Source organism: Gastrolobium bilobum, unplaced genomic scaffold, assembly GCF_033153095.1.
Source record: "Gastrolobium bilobum isolate Gb01-03AN ecotype WA unplaced genomic scaffold, APGP_CSIRO_Gbil_v1 utg6142, whole genome shotgun sequence".
Lineage (NCBI taxonomy): Eukaryota > Viridiplantae > Streptophyta > Magnoliopsida > Fabales > Fabaceae > Gastrolobium > Gastrolobium bilobum.
Window position 1 is genome coordinate 41,362 of NW_026899752.1, and position 19,043 is coordinate 60,404.

The 19,043-nt window shown below is 34.6% G+C and overlaps 1 protein-coding gene and 1 pseudogene across 2 annotated transcripts; one reads left to right on the forward strand and one right to left on the reverse strand.

Annotated features, from left to right (window-relative positions):
* Positions 1 to 4,028: 4,028 nt before the first annotated feature.
* On the forward strand, positions 4,029 to 14,522 carry LOC133293231 (DDB1- and CUL4-associated factor homolog 1). 2 transcript variants are annotated; one of them, XM_061491765.1, is made up of 15 exons: positions 4,029 to 4,427; positions 4,789 to 4,870; positions 5,142 to 5,258; positions 5,371 to 5,549; positions 5,726 to 6,590; positions 6,705 to 6,788; positions 6,933 to 7,331; positions 7,476 to 8,078; positions 8,156 to 8,338; positions 8,474 to 8,591; positions 8,706 to 9,040; positions 9,325 to 9,435; positions 10,611 to 10,729; positions 10,853 to 12,443; positions 13,603 to 14,522. In XM_061491765.1, exons 1-15 carry the CDS (start codon positions 4,165 to 4,167, stop codon positions 14,281 to 14,283), a joined length of 5,730 nt encoding a protein of 1,909 aa, XP_061347749.1. In that variant the 5' UTR covers positions 4,029 to 4,164; the 3' UTR covers positions 14,284 to 14,522. The 2 variants fall into 2 exon arrangements, with proteins under 2 accessions (XP_061347749.1, XP_061347748.1); XM_061491764.1 differs by having other exon boundaries at positions 6,705 to 6,802; positions 6,908 to 7,331; positions 8,474 to 9,040.
* Positions 14,523 to 18,169: 3,647 nt separating this feature from the next.
* LOC133293227 (uncharacterized) lies at positions 18,170 to 18,350 on the reverse strand (annotated as a pseudogene).
* Positions 18,351 to 19,043: the final 693 nt, after the last annotated feature.

The following is a 19,043-nucleotide window of genomic DNA, read 5'->3' on the forward strand; positions in this document are numbered from 1 at the left end:
TATCACAAGAAAAAAAAATGAAATTTTCATTAATAAAATGATAAGGTAGTAATTTTTGAAGATAATAAAAATTTGGATGCACTCTGCTATAGTGCCACATCATTACGTCATCTCCATTACTGAAAACAAGAAAAATTGGCTACTCACACGACAAAATTTGCCTAATTCTCCGCATGATCCAAAGTCTCAAACTAATAAAGTACTCATTCCTCTAGAAATTTCGATTCTTGTTCGTGAAAAATACAATCATCCATTCAAAACTTGATAATCCAATTAAGACCCATAATATATTAAAAAATATAATTGCACAAAACTATATAATAAATGTGTGTAATACTTTTTACCAAAAAAAAAAAATGTGTGTAATACTGATGGATTCAAATAATATGTTATCTCTTGCTTATCTCTTACGTATTCTACCAATAAATTCGGCTATTTCAATTGAAAAATAACAATAATATTTGTTGTCTTTTTTCAAAAAATAAATATCACTCGTAATTTTTAATAATCATGAATGTCATTTTGTTGACTTTCTGTTTATTTATCTCTATTTGTTTTTAAGATAAAAAAAATATTTCTATCACGAAATTGATACACAATAGAGGTGATAATTGTCTAATGAAATACTAGACAAAATATGATATTTTTGTTGCCCGGAATGAATACCATATTACGTATTTACCTTATCACTTGTTTTATTTTAGGGAAAAGTGTGTATCATTTTAAAGGACACAAAGTTGGGTCATTTTAAGTGAGAGAAAGAAATAAATCATAGGAGAGAGTGGGGGAAAAAAGTTTTAAAAATGTGGGTCCCACCTCTTTGTGAGAGTGAAAGGATATAAGGTGTGTCATTTAAAATGACACACCTTTTTCCCTTTATTTTATTATTTTTATTTGATTATTTATATTTTAGTTTTCAAATTGGATTGCTACTAACTCGTTTCATATCATGGTTCGAACATAAGTAAATAGGTGTATTGGATTAGGATTTTAAAAGATTTTTTTGAGCTAAAAAATCTTATAAATTTTAAAAGACTATTTAGAATTGGAGAGGCTTTAAAGACTTTTTTAAAAGATTTTTTTTCACAATCAAGATTTCATAAGATTTGATTTTAAATAATTTTAATAAAATTTATAAGATTTGAAAGGATAATATGGATTTATAAGATTTTAAAAAAACATATGAATTTTTAACAAACATTCAAAATTACAAGAGTCAATAAAAAAGAAAAAGGTTATATTTAGGGATTGGTGTATTACATCGTTGATCAATGCAATTATCAAGAATTAATATTTTTTTAATATTATATATTAAAATAAAAATTAATTTTCAATATATTACTTTTTAAAATATTGAATATTTTTATTTTTTAAAAAATTTATTTATTTTTTGGACACACTCATCAATAGAATTTTATAAAAATTAATATCATATGACATTTTTGGAAGAACTATATAAATTCTGTATTAAAGGATATTTTTATTAAAAATATTTATTTTTATTCTATATAGTACTATACAATGCATTACCAAATACTAGATGATATAATATTATACAATATATTATTTTATACAATACCATGTCAAATGCTGGATGGTGTTAAAATTCAATCAGGTCTTATACAATCAGGCCTTATACTATCAGATTTTATACTATCAGACCTCATACTATACTATGCACCAAACACGCCCTTAAAATCCTAATCGAATACCACGTAACTTTTTTTTAATCCATTAAAATCCTAATCGAATACCAACGGATTTTTTTGTTCAAAAACAATCCATTAAAATCTTTTGAAATCTCAAAGGATTTTAAAGGATTAGGATTAGGATTTTAAAAGACTTTTTTTAAGCTAAAAATTCTTATAGATTTTAAAAGACTATTTAGAATTGGAGAGATTTTAAAGACTTTTTTAAAAGACTTTTTTTACAATTAAGATTTCTTGGAGGGTGTATTGGATTAGGATTTTAAAAGACATTTTTTAGCTAAAAAATCTTATAGATTTTAAAAGACTATTTAGAATTGGAGAGACTTTAAAGACTTTTTTTACAACCAAGATTTCATAAGATTGGATTTTAAAGGATTTTAATAGAATTTATAAGATTTGAAAGGACAATAGGGATTTATAAGATTTTCAAAAACCATATGAATTTTTAACAAACATTGGAAATTACAAGAGTCAATAAAAAAGGAAAATGTTATACTTACAACCTATTTTTGTTTACAACATTTTACAATCATATCTTAACCGTTGATTTCCGACAATCAACAGCTATCATTCATTGCAAATTAAATATTAATTAATGAGTTTGATTTGCGAAAATAATAACCATTGATTGACAGAAATCAAATGTTAAGATATGATTGTAAAACGTTGTAAACAAAAATAGGTTGTAAGTATAATCTTTCCCATAAAAAAAATAACAAAGAAATGCAATGAAATTAATAAAAAAAGTAAAATCTAATATAATTTTCTCAATCAGTAAAACATAATATAATTTTTAACAAACATTCAAAATTATTAAACAACAGCTTTTCACATATCTAATAGGTTGAAAATTGTCTTTTTCATTTGGTATCAAAGCTATGCATATATGATTATAAGACTCAATTTTTTTAATTATAAAATAGTTCTAAATTTGCACATAAAACCTAAAGTTCATGATAAAATTTCGTTTGGAATTTTTTGCAATTAATCTTGAAAACCTTGGTGTTTTTGTTTTACGTGATGAGAGTTTTCTAACCATATATCATATAAATATTTTCATTGAATATTCTAAGAAAATTTCGAATCTGAAATTTTGAGTTTAATTACTTGAAAGTTTAGAAAATTTTTCAATTTTTTTTCAATCGATACATTGAAACCTTAAATTGTTTTGGAGCTTTTGAGAAACAAGCTTTTAGTTATCTATTGACACAAAAATTGTTTGAAATCGTTTCATATAGTGAATGAATTTCGTTCATAAATGTATTGTTACGAAATATAAGGTTCATATTATGAAAGATTCAATCTTTCTTTAAATTGATATTATTTCATTGACGTAAAATGAAAATTGGTTTGAGGGTTTTAGTTCTCCTGTTATTTTTTCACTGTTTTATGTTGTTTTTAATACAAAAATCACACGTTTTTTGTGCCAAGAAAAATCGCGACCCATAGCTTGAAAAATCACTTTTTAAACTTCCAAAATTTCTCAAAAATGGCTAAAAAATATGTTATTTTTGAGATAGATTATGTAAAATCTCGTTGGTTTGTTGTTTCTGGATTGTTTTGAGATGAAAATCGCTCAATTTTTTTATTTTTTTTAGTTTTGATGAAGCTCTCATGGCGGATCCCAATTTTAATTTCGAGCAGTCAACTTCCTAAAGGAAGAAGAAAACATTGCAATAGAAGAATATCAAGAAATCCTAGAGGTTAGGGTGAGATTGTGAGAGATGCATCCTATTTATATTTTTCACTAAAAAGTCTCAGGAAATCCACACAATAGAAAATCCATTAAAATCGTCAGATTTTTGAATACCACGAGATTGTGATTCCATTGTTTAAAATCCTGATTGAATACCAACGGATTTGGACGGATTCTAAAATAATCATTTAAAATCCTAATTGAATATCACGTGACTTTTTTTCAATGCATTAAAATCTCAATCGAATACCATTGAATTTTTTTGTTCAAAAACAATTCATTAAAATCCTTTGAAATCTCAATCTAATACACCCCCTAAGTTAAATATGTGATCAACATAAAATTTTCCAACCCAGGATTGGGCTCATTTTTTCCATGCCCTTGTTGGAAAAATCTTGTAATTGGGCTATTATTCTGATATTGTTTATGGGCATCACATTAAATATCCAATCATATATAGGATGGGCCTGGGCCTGCAACTGCTAGGGTTCTTTACACAAACAAACGGGTCGGATATATCCGGTCCAGGCCGGGATACAACTAAACGCATCACTTCACGCTACCTCCTCCTTCTTCTTCATTGTTTATACGTCTCTCCTAGCTCTGCAATTACACCACCACCAATTCAAAAAAAAAAGAAAAAAAAAAAAGAACACCATAAACCCTCACATGTATTTATATATATCAAAGTAAATTGGAAACCACAATCAACGATTCTCCACACTAACACAAAATAAACACATAATTTGCTGCACCGCCATGGACGACGAATCGAATCGTAGCCACGGCCAAGCTCCGCCGTCACCTCCGCCGCCGGAACCACATTCGTATGACGGTGACGGCGAGGAAGATGATGACGATGATGATGAAGAAGAAGAAGAGGTGGAGGAGTCTAAGAAGGAAGAAGAGGAGATGATTGCAAAGGTTAACAAGCTAATGGAGAGGATAACTGGTGCTTCTGATAACCCTAAACCAACCGTTCTCCACGCCCTTGCCTCCATTCTCGAAACCCAAGAGTCTCGGTATGTATGGTTGATGTGGTACTAGCGTGTTGCTTTTTGATTAAATTCATCACTTTTTTTAGTTTATTATTTGTTCTTTCAAGGTATTTGGTTGGCAACTTCAGAATTGGTTAATGATTCATGTGCTTTTTTGTTCTATTGAGTGTTTGTTCATTTTAATTAATTATTAATTTTTGGATTATTTGTTAGGTATTGATATATCATTAATTCAATTGGGTGTATTAATGTCTATTTATAGCTTATATTATTTTAATATATGCCTCGTTGTCAGAATGCTGTAGCTACTGCTGGTTCTTTCTTCCTTTTTCCCTATGTCGTTCCCATCAGTGGTTTTAACATTCTATTGATTTTTGCAATGTAGATACATGGAAGAGAATGACCATTCTTCATCCAGCAACGCCCGTGCTTCCCATAACGTTGGGCGACTTGGGAGCATAATCCGGGTATTTTAATGTCGATGGTCTTTACACACACACACACACACACACACACACACGCGGGGAAGGATATTCTTATACTAATATAAGAATAAGAAGTCTAACATTTAATTTTAACCATTGATCCATTTATATCTTAGAGCCATTAAATATAAGTGCAATCAACTGCCAAGATTGAGAGTGTAACTTAATCTGATGTAAAATAATTTGAACCTATATATAAAGCTATTTTGGTGAAATTCTGAGATAGTAACTTTGTGTCTTCTATCCTCCACAGGAGAATGATGAGTTCTTTGAGTTGATATCTTCAAAGTTTCTGTCAGAAACAAGGTACACAACTTCCATTCGGGCTGCTGCTGTCAGGCTTCTCCTGATCTGTTCGCTAACTTGGATTGTAAGACCTCCTTTCTAATTTTTATCCTAGCTTACCCTTTGTTAACATTTTTCACCATGCATAGCGTATAGCATATGTTGTCCTATCAATCTGATAAAGTGTAAATGAACAGTATCCTCATGTTTTTGAAGAATCTGTCCTGGATAACATCAAACATTGGGTAATAGATGAGAATTCTAGTTTGTCTGCTGAGGAGCAAATTCTGAAGCGTAATCCAGGGAGAAGGGATGCTTCAGATTCTGAAATGTTGAAAACATATTCTACTGGACTCCTTGCTGTGTGTTTAGCGAGGTATGCTTATGCAATTGGATTTTACTTTTACATATCTTGTTCACCAGTTTGGTTCAATTTTATATATTTATTCTTGCTTCTAGTGATAGGCTGGTGGTTATCATGCTTAAATAGTTATCCCTATTTGTTTAGTTCTCATTTCCTATAATTTCTTATTAAATTTGGAATGATCTCAGTGGAGGTCAAGTGGTTGAAGATGTCTTGACATCTGGCTTGTCAGCCAAGCTTATGCATTATCTACGTTCGCGTGTGCTGGGGGAGACAAGTAGCAGTCAGAAAGACATTAATAATTTATCAGAGAGTAGGCATGCATCTGGGAATACTTCATTGAAAGGCCGAGATGATGGTCGCAGTAGATGTCGCCAGGTCCTGGAATCAAGTAATTTAGATGATACAAGAACGATTGATGAGAGATCATTAGATGATCGAATTCTTGTTAGGGATCTAGATAAAAGCATCAGTGTACAAACTTGCCAAGAAGATTCTTGGATAGATGGTGAACTCCATGATGGGTTGAGTGAAGGAGCTGACATCTGTGAGGTAGACATTGATGAAGAGGACAGATTGCAGTGCAGAGATTTATGTGATGGAAGGATAAAATATGGTGACCATGAAGACAATGCTAGAGGTGACTCTTCGAGACGGCGTGCAAACCATGGATGGGGAAGATCCAGATGGACGGGTAGGGTCAATGAAGGGACTGTAGAAAGTGAACCAGTTTTGTCATCCCCTGGTTCCAGTGGTCGATTAGGACAGGGAAAGAGTGTTAGAGATAGGAGCATATTGAGGAATGTTGATATCAGAGTCGTACCTGATTCTAAGAAGATTGCCAGGATTACTTCTGAGGCAAATGTTTTGGAAAGAGAGGATAATGATGATTGTTTCCAAGAGTGCTGTATTGGAAGTAAAGATATCTCTGATCTTGTTAGGAAAGCAGTCCAAGCTGCAGAAGCTGAAGCTAGATCTGCCAATGCACCAGAAGAAGCGGTCAAGGCAGCTGGTGATGCTGCTGCTGAACTTGTTAAAACTGCTGCTTCAGAGGTAGGCTGTTGATCATTAATGTTTATATATATATATATATATATATATATATACATGTGCTGGTAGTGGATGCATAAAATTTTAATGGTAAAATAGTTTATTTCTTATATTCAGGAATTTAAATCCACTAATGATGAAGAAGCTGCTGTTTTAGCTGCTTCAAAAGCTGCATCAACTGTTATTGATGCTGCATCTGCCGTTGAATTTTCTAGGTACGAAAGAATACCTATATGAACATCATCTGGTTGCTGTCAAGAACAATTGCCAGAGTAATTCTGTTAGCCCCTGTAATAATGTTCTTCTTGGTTTGGTTGCAGGAGCTCCATCAGCATCAATAATGAGGCTGAGAATGCAGGTGTCAAAGAAATAGAATTTGGTGAGGAAGTTGAAGATTATTTCATCCCGGATATTCAATCACTTCTGCAGTTGAGGGAAAAATATTGCATTCAGTGTCTTGAGCTACTTGGAGAATATGTAGAAGTTCTTGGCCCTGTATTACATGAGAAGGGGGTTGATGTCTGTCTTGCACTGTTGCAACAGAATTCTAAACATCGTGAGGCTTCCAAAGTTGCCCTTCTGTTGCCTGATGTTATGAAACTGATCTGTGCTTTGGCTGCTCATAGGAAGTTTGCTGCACTATTTGTGGACCGTGGGGGCATGCAAAAGCTTCTTGCTGTTCCTAGAATGACTCAAACTTTCTTTGGCCTTTCTTCTTGTCTATTTACTATCGGTTCTCTGCAGGTACTCATGTTTTATAGTCATCATTGTTAGCTAAGATGCACAATAATGTTTATGCTACAATCCTCTAAGTGTATCTCTTTTGTAATTTATATTTGTGTGATGCTATTGCTATTACTTTTTTCTGATTCTTGATTATTATTTCAGGGTATAATGGAACGGGTTTGTGCTCTTTCGTCAGATGTTATTTATCGTTTGGTTGAGTTGGCTCTCCAGCTCCTTGAGTGCAACCAAGACCAAGCTCGGAAGAACGCAGCATTGTTTTTTGCTGCTGCATTTGTCTTTAGAGCAGTTCTTGATGCCTTTGATGCCCAGGATGGATTACAGAAATTACTGGGTCTTCTACATGATGCTGCTTTGCTAAGATTGGGAGTAAATTCTGGGGCATTGGGCTTATCTAACTCAGGATCACTCCGAAATGATCGATCGTCTGCAGAAGTGCTGACATCGTCTGAGAAGCAGATAGCCTATCATACTTGTGTTGCTTTACGACAATACTTCAGGGCTCATCTCCTCTTGTTAGTGGATTCTATTCGTCCAAACAAAAGCCATCGTAGTGCTACCAGGAATATTCCAAGTTTAAGGGCAGCATACAAGCCGCTTGACATTAGCAATGAGGCAATGGATGTTGTATTCCTACAATTACAAAAAGACCGGAAGCTGGGTCCTGCATTTGTGAGAACACGTTGGCCAGCCGTCGACAAGTTCTTGGTCTGTAATGGACATATTACTATGCTAGAATTGTGTCAGGTATGGCATATTTTGTTTGCTCATTATCTTTCTCTTGTAATTTGGTTATTATTCACTTGGTTGTTTGTCCTTTGTAGGCTCCACCTGTGGAACGGTATCTGCATGATTTGCTCCAGTATGCATTGGGTGTTCTTCACATTGTTACATTGGTACCTAGTAGTCGCAAGATGATAGTAAATGCAACATTAAGCAATAATCGTGCTGGTACAGCAGTCATTTTGGATGCAGCAAGTATTGCTAGCAATCATGTTGAACCTGAGGTAATGTCTTATGATAGTAACTGCAGTGTTTACTGCCTAATTTTTGCAATTGGTAAAAGGAAGGCTTTAGAGTTTTGACATACTGATTATTGCAATATATGTTATCTCATTTTTCTATTCGTTACTGCATTTCAGATAATTCAGCCTGCTTTAAATGTATTAGTCAACTTTGTCTGCCCTCCACCTTCTATTAGCTATAAGCCAGCTTTGGTTACACAAGGTCAGCAGTCTACTTCTACCCAAACATCCAATGGTCCTCTATTGGAAACTAGAGATAGAACTGCTGAACGGAATGTCTCAGATCGATCTGTTAATATTTCCAGTCAGTCTGATTCTAGGGAGCGGAACGGGGAAACTAGTGCTGTAGATCGAAACAGTACCGCAACAGTTAATACACAAACTGTTAATAGCACTCCACAGACTCCTGTTCTGACTGCTACTTCAGGATTGGTTGGAGACCATAGAATATCTCTGGGTGCTGGAGCAGGCTGTGCTGGCCTTGCTGCACAACTAGTACAAGGATATCGTCAAGCAAGAGAGGCTGTTCGTGCTAATAATGGAATAAAGGTTCTTTTGCATCTCCTCCAACCACGCATATATTCACCTCCTGCTGCTCTGGACTGTCTCCGTGCTCTAGCATGTCGAGTCCTCCTTGGTTTAGCCAGAGATGATGCTATTGCACACATATTGACAAAGCTACAGGTGAACAATAATTATCTAATTTTATCGAACTCAATCATACTCTTATTGGTTTCTATCCATTATTCCATTACATCCTGGTAGCATGGGATTTAACTATGTCAGCATCAAATTTGGAATAGAGATAGCTCTGCTCCAACTTTTTGCTTGCGTACCATTTAAATTCTGTTCTGACATTGGCTTTAGAATTTAGAAATAAGTTTTTGTTTTCTGATGTTTGGTGACAATATAGGGGAATATATGCTATGAAATATTATATAAATTGAATATGTTGATTTTGTGTGTAGGTTGGGAAAAAGCTGTCAGAACTAATTCGGGATTCTGGCAGCCAGACACTTGGAACAGAGCAGGGTAGGTGGCAAGCTGAACTTTCCCAAGCTGCGATTGAGTTAATTGGGGTGAGCATCTTCACTTTTCTTCAATGAAGCTAAAGTTTGTGTCTAGAAAGTGTTGTTTAGAGTAAACTTGCTCCGGTGCTATGCCATGATTGCTGCAATGCTTTTTACTTGCATGCATTTGGTTTTCTACATGTCGCTCTCTTCTGTATGCTGCATTTGCTTTATATATTTTAGCTTTTAATTTATTGGTCTTTTCAGTTGCCTAGAAAATTGGAGGGCTGCAAACATCAGGTTTCATATAGATGTGCCTCTATAATCCTTAATGCTTCCCAGTCTGCTATGAAGTAGAAGGCTTAAGGTGTCCAAATTCACTACCAATATTATCAAATGCCATAAAATTAAGGCTTAACATTCTTTGCTAGTGTGTGTGAGGACACAAAGCTTAAAAGCCTGTTGGATTAAACAGGATTAATGGTTTTGCCATGCACAGATCAATTCATGATAGCTAGATAAATATCATATCATAATGTGCTTCTAATTTAAATTTTTTAAAAATTCATCTAATATTTTTGGTGCCTTAGGTCAGGGATATATTCCTGATTTGTATAAAATACTGTCTTGGTTTGTCTGTTCCTTGTCCATATGTGAGTCACATTGGACTCAAGGTCATAAATTCATGTGGCTTTTAGGAATTTTCTAGTGATCCAAGATAGCTGTAAAATTTCTTTTGGAGACAAACAAAGAAGTGATGGGGGACTTAAGTTTTCCATGTTGGGAGAAAATTATCAACAATGGGAATTATGTCTGTATTTGTTATTTTTCGAATTATTATATGCTGTTCACTAGTGTTATTTTTAAGGTGTTTGTTTTTTGTTTAAATTTCACTTGAAGGCTATCTCTATTGTGTTCAGTTTCTTAAGGAGCAAGATGTAGGTCCTCTGTTACTTGACAGCAATATTACTTAGATATTAGTATTGCTAATCCTTATGCTTATTCAATTTAGTCTGGAGTGGAGTGCTTATTTACTTTTCTTGCGGGAAGATCAAATTTAAGCTGATTAAGTAGACTAAAGCAACTAACATATTTAGCTTTAGGGCTTTAATGAGCTTTTATTGTCACCCACTTCCATTCCGTTCTTTATTTTCTAAGTTTGGTGCTTAAACTGAGAGAAAAATATGATAATCTGTGCTTTTTGAATACTGCTATTAATATATATTTTGAAATTATATTTGTAGATTGTCACTAATTCAGGGCGTGCAAGTACATTAGCTGCTACTGATGCAGCTACTCCTACCTTAAGGCGCATAGAAAGAGCAGCTATAGCTGCTGCCACTCCTATAACATATCATTCGAGGTATTCAGTGGTTTTTTATGATTGACCATTCCCAATTTTTCCTATATGTGCATTTTTCCTATACGTGCAGTTCTTTTCACCTTCTGATGCTTCATTTGTTCTCCATTTTCTTTGAAAAATCAGGGAACTTTTGCTCCTAATTCATGAACATCTTCAGGCATCTGGATTGTCACAAACTGCTTCTAGGTTGCTTAAAGAGGCTCAATTGAAACCTTTGCCATCTCTGGTTGCTCCATCTTCTCTTGTACAACAACCCTCCGCCCAAGAAGCTCCTCCAGTACAACTTCAGTGGCCTTCTGGTCGTGCTCCTGGATTTCTATCTAACAAATTAAAGCTTAATGCAAGGGATGAGGATGCCAGCACAAAGAGTGATTTAGTTTTCTCTTCAAAGAAAAAATCACTGACCTTCTCTTCTTCCTTTGGTTCAAATTCAAGGCATCAACTTGTAGATTCTCGGCAGCCATCTGCCAGAAAATGGTTAAGCAAGTCTTCAGAAACTACAACAGTATTGGAGACTCCATCAGAACCTTCAGTGAAACATAACATTGATGCTGAATCTCAGTATAAGACTCCAATCATCTTGCCAATGAAACGTAAATTATCTGATTTGAAGGATATAGGAGTGTTGTCATCATCTGGAAAGCGACTAAATGCTGGGGATCAAGGACTTTGTTCTCCTATTTTTTCAACTCCAAGTGTAATTCGTAAAAGTAGCCTGCAGTCTGATGTTATTGGGCTTTCTACACCAAGTTCCAACCTGAGAAATCAACAAGGACGTTGTACATCTGACTATGTGGATGACAATCAATGCAGTATGTCAAATCTAGGTCAGGTTACACCATCCTCCCTTGGAATAAATGACCTCCAGCCCAACAACCCAGAACGAATTACATTAGATTCTCTGGTGGTTCAGTATCTGAAACATCAGCATCGCCAATGCCCAGCTCCTATTACCACTCTTCCCCCTCTATCTCTTTTACACCCTCATGTTTGTCCTGAACCCAAGCGAAGCCTTGATGCCCCTGCTAATGTGACAGCTCGTCTTGGTACACGCGAATTTAAATTTATGTATGGTGGAGTACATGGGAATCGCAGGGATCGTCAATTTGTTTATAGTCGATTCAGACCATGGCGCACTTGTCGTGATGATGATGCTGGTGCCTTATTAACATGCATTACGTTTTTTGGGGACTCTTCTCATATTGCTGTTGGAAGCCACAATGGAGAGCTCAAAATTTTTGAATCTGACAACAACAACGTGGTGGAGGGCTTTACAGGTCACCAGTATCCATTGACACATGTTCAGTCTTTTGTTTCTGGTGAGAACCAGCTGTTGCTTTCTTCAAGCTCCCAAGATGTAAGGTTGTGGGATGCTTCTTCAATTTTAAGTGGTCCTACCCATCAATTTGAAGGGTGCAAGGCTGCCAGGTTTAGCAACTCCGGGAATGTTTTTGCAGCTTTGTCATCAGAATCTGCCCAACGGGAAATCCTCTTGTATGATATCCAGACAAGTCAGCTAAAGTCCAAGTTGTCAGATACTTCTACAACTTTTACAGGCAGGGGTCATGTTTATTCTTTAATTCATTTCAGCCCTTCTGATTCAATGTTGCTTTGGAATGGTGTCTTATGGGACCGGCGGGTTTCTGGGCCTGTTCATCGCTTTGACCAGTTCACAGACTATGGGGGTGGAGGCTTTCATCCTGCTGGCAATGAGGTATGCAAAATCTTTTAGCTGTCTTAAAAATAGAACTGTAATGTTGTAGGAAGATTATTCTAAATGGATTGCAAATTAAACTGGAGAGAAGAGTTATATGGAAAATCTTCTCCCACGAGTCTCAATTGAAAGGGAATAAGAGATGTTGAAAATGATCAAAACTTCATTATTAGGCTATTTCTGGTAGGGGGTAAAACGAGGGAGGAATTTTAGAGTAAATTTTTATGAAAGCGAGTATGTTTGGTTTACTGGTAAAGGTGACGTGATTATGGGAGTAATATTTTCCCCAATTTTTTAGGGTAAATGTTATCTCACTTATGACTAGGGTAAAACTTCTTCCCCTACTCTCTTATCTCTCATGGCTTCACCATCATCTGTTGTCTCTGCCACCTGTGATCGCCATTCTTCCGTCAGAGCTTGGCACTTGGGCTGGCAAACAGATTGGCGATTGATGTCGACGAAAACTGATAGTTTCACTGAAGAATGTGATTATTCTCCGTCAGGCAGTAGCCTCTTCTTTTCCGTGGTGGAGAACGCCAGTGGCAGAGAAAACCAGAGGCAGTGCCTTTGGCTCAGCCTATGTGACTATGGCACAGAAGGGATGGCTGCGGCGGTGGAGATTGGGGCTCTGGTCACAATGGAGCTCCACATCTCTGCAGCATGGGCATAGTCTCACTATCACCTCTCTGTAGCAGTTCTGTAGTGGTGTTGCTTTGCTTGAAAGGTTGAGAAATGAGGAACACCACTGGTGTTACACCGGAACTGGTTCACGGGTTAAAACTTACAAGTTACTTCTCTTTGCATTCCGAACAAATTAAAATGAAAATTATATCCCATTGATAATTTTCCTATGAAATTTTTTTTCCCTTAATATTTTTCCTGTTAAATTTTTGAGGTTTACTAAACGCATCCTTCAATGGAAGTACTTGTGCATCTATAAATTTTGGTTGGTTGAAGGAGATTTGGAGGGAAGTAGTGTACAGATATTTTTAAATTTTTTTTTTGGGTTCCAAAATCCTTGGATTCTTTTTGAGTTTGACGTCAAGATATCTAGTGAGCATATAATTTTATTGTGATGATTTTTGTGTGTGTGTGTGTGTGTATAATGTGGCATTTCTGACTTTTTCTTAATGCATTTGAATGATTATTTTGTAACCAGGTTATTATAAACTCTGAAGTGTGGGATCTGCGCAAGTTCAGACTGCTTCGTAGTGTACCTTCATTAGATCAAACAACAATAACATTTAATGCTCATGGCGATGTGATATATGCTATCCTAAGGAGAAATCTTGAGGATGTAATGTCAGCAGTTCACACACGTCGTGTCAAGCATCCTCTTTTTGCAGCTTTCCGCTCAGTGGATGCAGTGAATTATTCTGATATTGCTACTATCCCAGTGGATCGCTGTGTTCTTGATTTCACAACTGAGCCAACAGATTCATTTGTTGGGTTGGTTACAATGGACGATCAAGATGAGATGTATGCATCTGCCAGAATCTATGAAATTGGTCGTAGGAGGCCAACTGATGATGATTCTGATCCAGATGATGCAGAGAGTGAGGAGGAAGATGAGGATGATGATGAAGATGCTGACGGGGATCCGCTTTTAGGCCCCGGTTTTGGTGGGGACAGTGACAGTGATGCTGATGACATAAGTAATGATGATGATAGTGTTAGTGAGCTTGATGATGAAGATGGAGATTTCATTATGGATGCTGGAGACTTCGAAGGAGGAACTGACATATTGGACCTTGTAACAGGTGGTGTTGAGGATGATGATGATAGTGAAGTACTTGAATCTTTTAGTAGTGGCGAAGAAGATTTTGGCTTTGAGTATTAACTGTGAATCAAATGGTTCTAGAGGCTGTAATTATTGTTATTTCTTTCTTCATTAGGGCAAAAGAAATTCTGGGCCTAAAATTTTGCTGTTCTAACCTCTGCTAACATATTATAATAGGAGAAGGTCAAGATGCATGAACTGTATATATTGTTTCAAACAACAGTTTACCTCGGACTCTCCTTTCTTCATGTCTCTGGATTTTTGAAGAAAGGGCATTTTTTGTTTGGTTGCGCGTTGCATTTTTGGGCATCTGTAGATGTCGAGCATTCTATTTATTAGTTAAAAAGGTTTTATGAAGCATCATTTCAATTCTTTTTCAAATAGGCTGTATGTTAATAACTCCAGCATCTTTTGATTGTATTTAAACTGGAAAAAATTTCCTCAGAATGTCATGGTGGTGCAAAAAGTAAAAGATGATACAATTATCATACTTCCTTCATAATAACACAAAAAAGAGTGTTGTTTCTTCACTGAATCTTTAATTTAGTCAAAACAATATTTTCTTTTTTGAAAACAGTCAAAATATTTTTTCAAGCAAATCTTGAACAAAACGATGAGATATAAGTTATAACGTCTACTTAAACATTCACTTCAGGCAAAAAAACAAAAAAGCAAAAACAAAAACGAAAGAAACGAAAACGACGTTCATTTGAATTCTTATGTTGTCAAGTACCAAAGGCTATCAAAGTTTTAGTGAAAATTACTGTTATGACTTATGGCGAACTATAATTTGAATTCGTTTTAAATTCTTCGATTTATATATCTTTCAAAGTGTATGTATAGATTGCCGAAAATTATTTAAATTTAATATAATAGGTTTTTTTTTTTACTCTATCATCCACTAAAGAAAATAAACATAATAGAAATATAATATTGTAATCAAAGTAAAACATAATTACATCAAATTCATAAAGGAGGAAAAACACAATTAAAAATTCTAACAATTTTAAGCTTTTTATTTTTGCTATCGTGTTTAAAATTAGGGATAAGTTATTTTGTCTACTCTCATTTTGCCTACCTCTGCTTATCCATTTCATTACCGTTTGATTATAGTATAATCCAACTGTCCATATTTACGAAATAAAATAAATCTTTTTTCGCGTACCCTTTCTCATCACTTCCTCCTATACCCTTTCTCTCTCCTCCCTTTCTCTCTTCCTCTACGCTATACCTATTTTTTTTCCCCTTTATCGCTGATGTCTGCCGCCCGCGCAATTGTAGCTATTTATCGCTGATGTCGGCTAATGGACATGTTTATGGATCATGATGTACAAAACTTGAAAGCTCCGTATTCATTTGATTCGTCTCTGCAACCTTCTTATACTTAATTGCTGATTTTTGTCACATGTCTATACAAAATAATGGACATGTTTAAACTTTGTTCTTGTAATTATTTGGGGGGCAATCTAATTCTTCAGATTATCAAATATTTACCATTTGAAATCTAATAAACAATTAAGTGCATGAAGCCTAATTACCGATGGAGCAAGGTTATAGTTACAACCTTTTTTTCTTACAATCTCTTACAACCATATCCTATCACCGTTGATTTCTCCCAATCAACGTTTATCATTTTAACAAATTAAACTCATTAATTAATTATTAATTCACAATAAATGATAACCGTTGATTGACGGAAATCAACGGTGATAAGATATGGTTGTAAAAAAAAGTTGTAAGTATAACCTTCCTCTTACCGATGATATGAAGTATTACAATTGAGTGCATGAAGATGTAATACTTCTCAGAACTTTTACCGATAATTCTTGGAACCGATCACGAACAATAAACATATTCTAGAAATTAATATGTTCAATTTTGTATAGACATGTGTTTTTGTTTAGAACAAGGTACGCAAATTGTTCGTGATCGGCTAGTAAGGAAGTGTTTTTTTTAATTATTATTACATAGGTACCTTGTCAGCGTTTAGAATTTCCATGTTCAATTTCATAGGAAGATGAAGACGAACAAATCCAATTCTTCCCCTTACCCAGATTGTTCGTGATCGGCTAGTCAGGAAGTGTTTTTTTTTTATTATTATTACAAAATAGCTGCAATTGCGCCGGCGGCAGACATCAGCGATAAAGGAGGAAAAAATAGGTACAACGTAGAGGAAGAGAGAAAAGGGAGGAGAGAGAAAGGCTATGGGAGGAAGTGAGGAAAAAGAAAGGAAAAAAAAAATTTATTTTATTTCGCAAATAAGAACCGTTGGATTAGATTGATATCAAACGATAATGAAAGAGATAGACAAAAGTAGGCAAAATGGGAGTAGGCAAAATAACCTATCCCTTTAAAATATTACGAAGCTAAGTGTCTAAATCTCGTTTTGATGTATCTTAAAATTTTCAACAATCATTCATGCAATTTAGGTTGGCGATATACTTTATTGGTTGGAACAGAACAAAGCTGTTATTAGTTAATGACCATAAGAAATTTCTTTAACCATTAATGTTATTGTAAAAAAATTCATATATAATACAATAAATATATACAAAGTAAACATTAAAATCGTTATTGAACAATTTAATATGAATATGTAGTGAATTTTTTAATTTATATCTATATGATCATAAATTAATAACATTAACTTACTATGCATCGCACGAGTAAATACTAAATAATATGTTTATACAAAATATAATGCATTATTTGACAATATCACACTAAAAGTTATTACACTCAACAAAAAATTCCAACTCGATGTTTTCCAAATAAACCCAATACCCGGAGCTCCTACTGTATTTGGATGGAAATTACAGATCCGTCCTCTTACCGGGTTTAAGATGAGGTGAGTTTAAGATACCATTCAGAAACTTGAGAAAAAAAAATCATGAAGTGTATTTATTGTAAAACATTATTAGCATCAGGACAATTTTGACAACTAAATTATAATATTGATCGGGGCGTTTGGTAGAGGAGAAATTTTTTTTTATCCAGAAATTTCGATTTTCAAAAATATGATTTTTACATTCAGTTTACGATAATATCCGAAAATTTAAAATTTAAAAAAATTTAATTTTCTAAAAATCTTACCAAATACCGTGTATCAAACGGCCCCGAAAGAAACATTTATGGGAGATGAAAATAAAAAATGGGAGATAGCCACCACTGATCACCTATTGGTGAGTATAAACATAGGGTTATTTTTTTGTGCAATTACTGTAGATAGATTATCTGCAGTAAGTCTAATACGATGTTGTTATGGGACGAGAATTATGGTGTTTTTGTAATTTTAATTTATTACAGTGTTATTATAGGTTTTGTAATTATAATTTTTTAATATTTTAATTCCAAAATAACGTTATTTTAGAAATAAATGCAGATAATTTATCTGCAGTACCTGCAAAAATATTTTTCTGATAAACATATAACAAAACATATAAATTATGGAAAATCATACTCTTATGTTGCATGAGATTGATCTTTCATGTTATTCTCACTTTGAAAAATGTATTTCTCTTTTTTCTTTTTTCTTTTTAAATTGGTGAGATTCACTTTATTTATCTCTTAATACAAAAGAACTTCTCAAGAAGTAATCCCCGTAAATTATTAACGGATTTGGATTTTTTAGATACGGCATTCCCTTTTTTTATACAGAAACCAAATAGTACTCGTGCAAGATTCACAAGCACTACAGTGAACAGTAATAGTTTGTGATTTCATATCCTTACATAAAATGAGATTTCAAATCCATTATTAATCAGCCACATGCATAAACATCATAGCAGAAACAAATAACAATTTCTAAAATTCAATCTGAATAAAAAAAAGAACAGAGGCAGGGACAACAAAAAGATTGGGATTATTCAACCTCTCATATTAAATGTGATAATTTAGTATAAGGTTGGTCCAGTTACAATGGAAGGTAGCCATAAAAGGTGCCCTATCACTTCATTTTAGCCTCTGTAAATAGAACATGACAATTAAATCTAGGGACTAGGATCATATTTTCGAAACTCAAGCTTCTCTAAAAACTGCCTCAGTTTACTCTAAACATAGAAGAATCCAGTCCCAGCAGCAGATACTAGTTTTACAAACATCCGAGCCTTCTTCTTCTTGTCAGCCATTCCTTACTCTAGCAAAAGACAAATGAATTACTATTACAAACACTAATTATTCCACGTTGTTGGAATATACATAATATATCCTATGAGTTATGAATAAGAAGTGAGTTAAGGAAGAAAAGAAAAGAGGGAAGTTAAAGGAGTGTATGGGTCTTAAGAAATTTCACATTGGACAACTAGTAAGAGATGAGAGAGTTTATAAGCTCCCATCTCACACTCCTGGATTGCCCCTTGGGGCACTACACTTTTGTGGAGGGGAGAGGAACTAGGTGACCTTTGGTCCAGCACATGCGCACCGCCGCCACCGGCCAGTTGGTCGGCTCGGTTCATACATGTTAAATAAAAATCCGTCGCCGTTGCTTCCCTCTAGATTCTTCAACCCAAACATTTCTTCTTGCCGATTCTTACCTTTCGGTGTCGGTTCTTACCTTTCGGTTCAAACAGACGCGTTCATTCATAATTGGACCGAGGTCACTGGTTGTTTGTACCTGGTTCTATATATAGACTCTGATCCCTTCAGAAAATTTATCCGGTTTTCTGCACTGACACTCTGTCGGATTTTTTCTTTCATCCAGTTTTGCATCCTTCCTTCCATTTTTCGGTGTAATTCCTCTGCCATCTTGTTGTGTTCGTTTGAGCTATTGACTAGTAGTGCCATCATTCTTCAAACGAAATCAATTCTATCCTGGGAGACAA

Bases quoted from the DNA above. Each gene is read 5' to 3' on its own strand.
- LOC133293231 (XM_061491764.1), top strand. From the start codon at position 4,165: ATGGACGACGAATCGAATCGTAGCCACGGCCAAGCTCCGCCGTCACCT. The intron at 6,803-6,907 runs GTACGAAAGAAT...GTTTGGTTGCAG, and splicing joins TCTGCCGTTGAATTTTCTAG to GAGCTCCATCAGCATCAATA. The intron at 10,730-10,852 runs GTATTCAGTGGT...TTGAAAAATCAG, and splicing joins CCTATAACATATCATTCGAG to GGAACTTTTGCTCCTAATTC.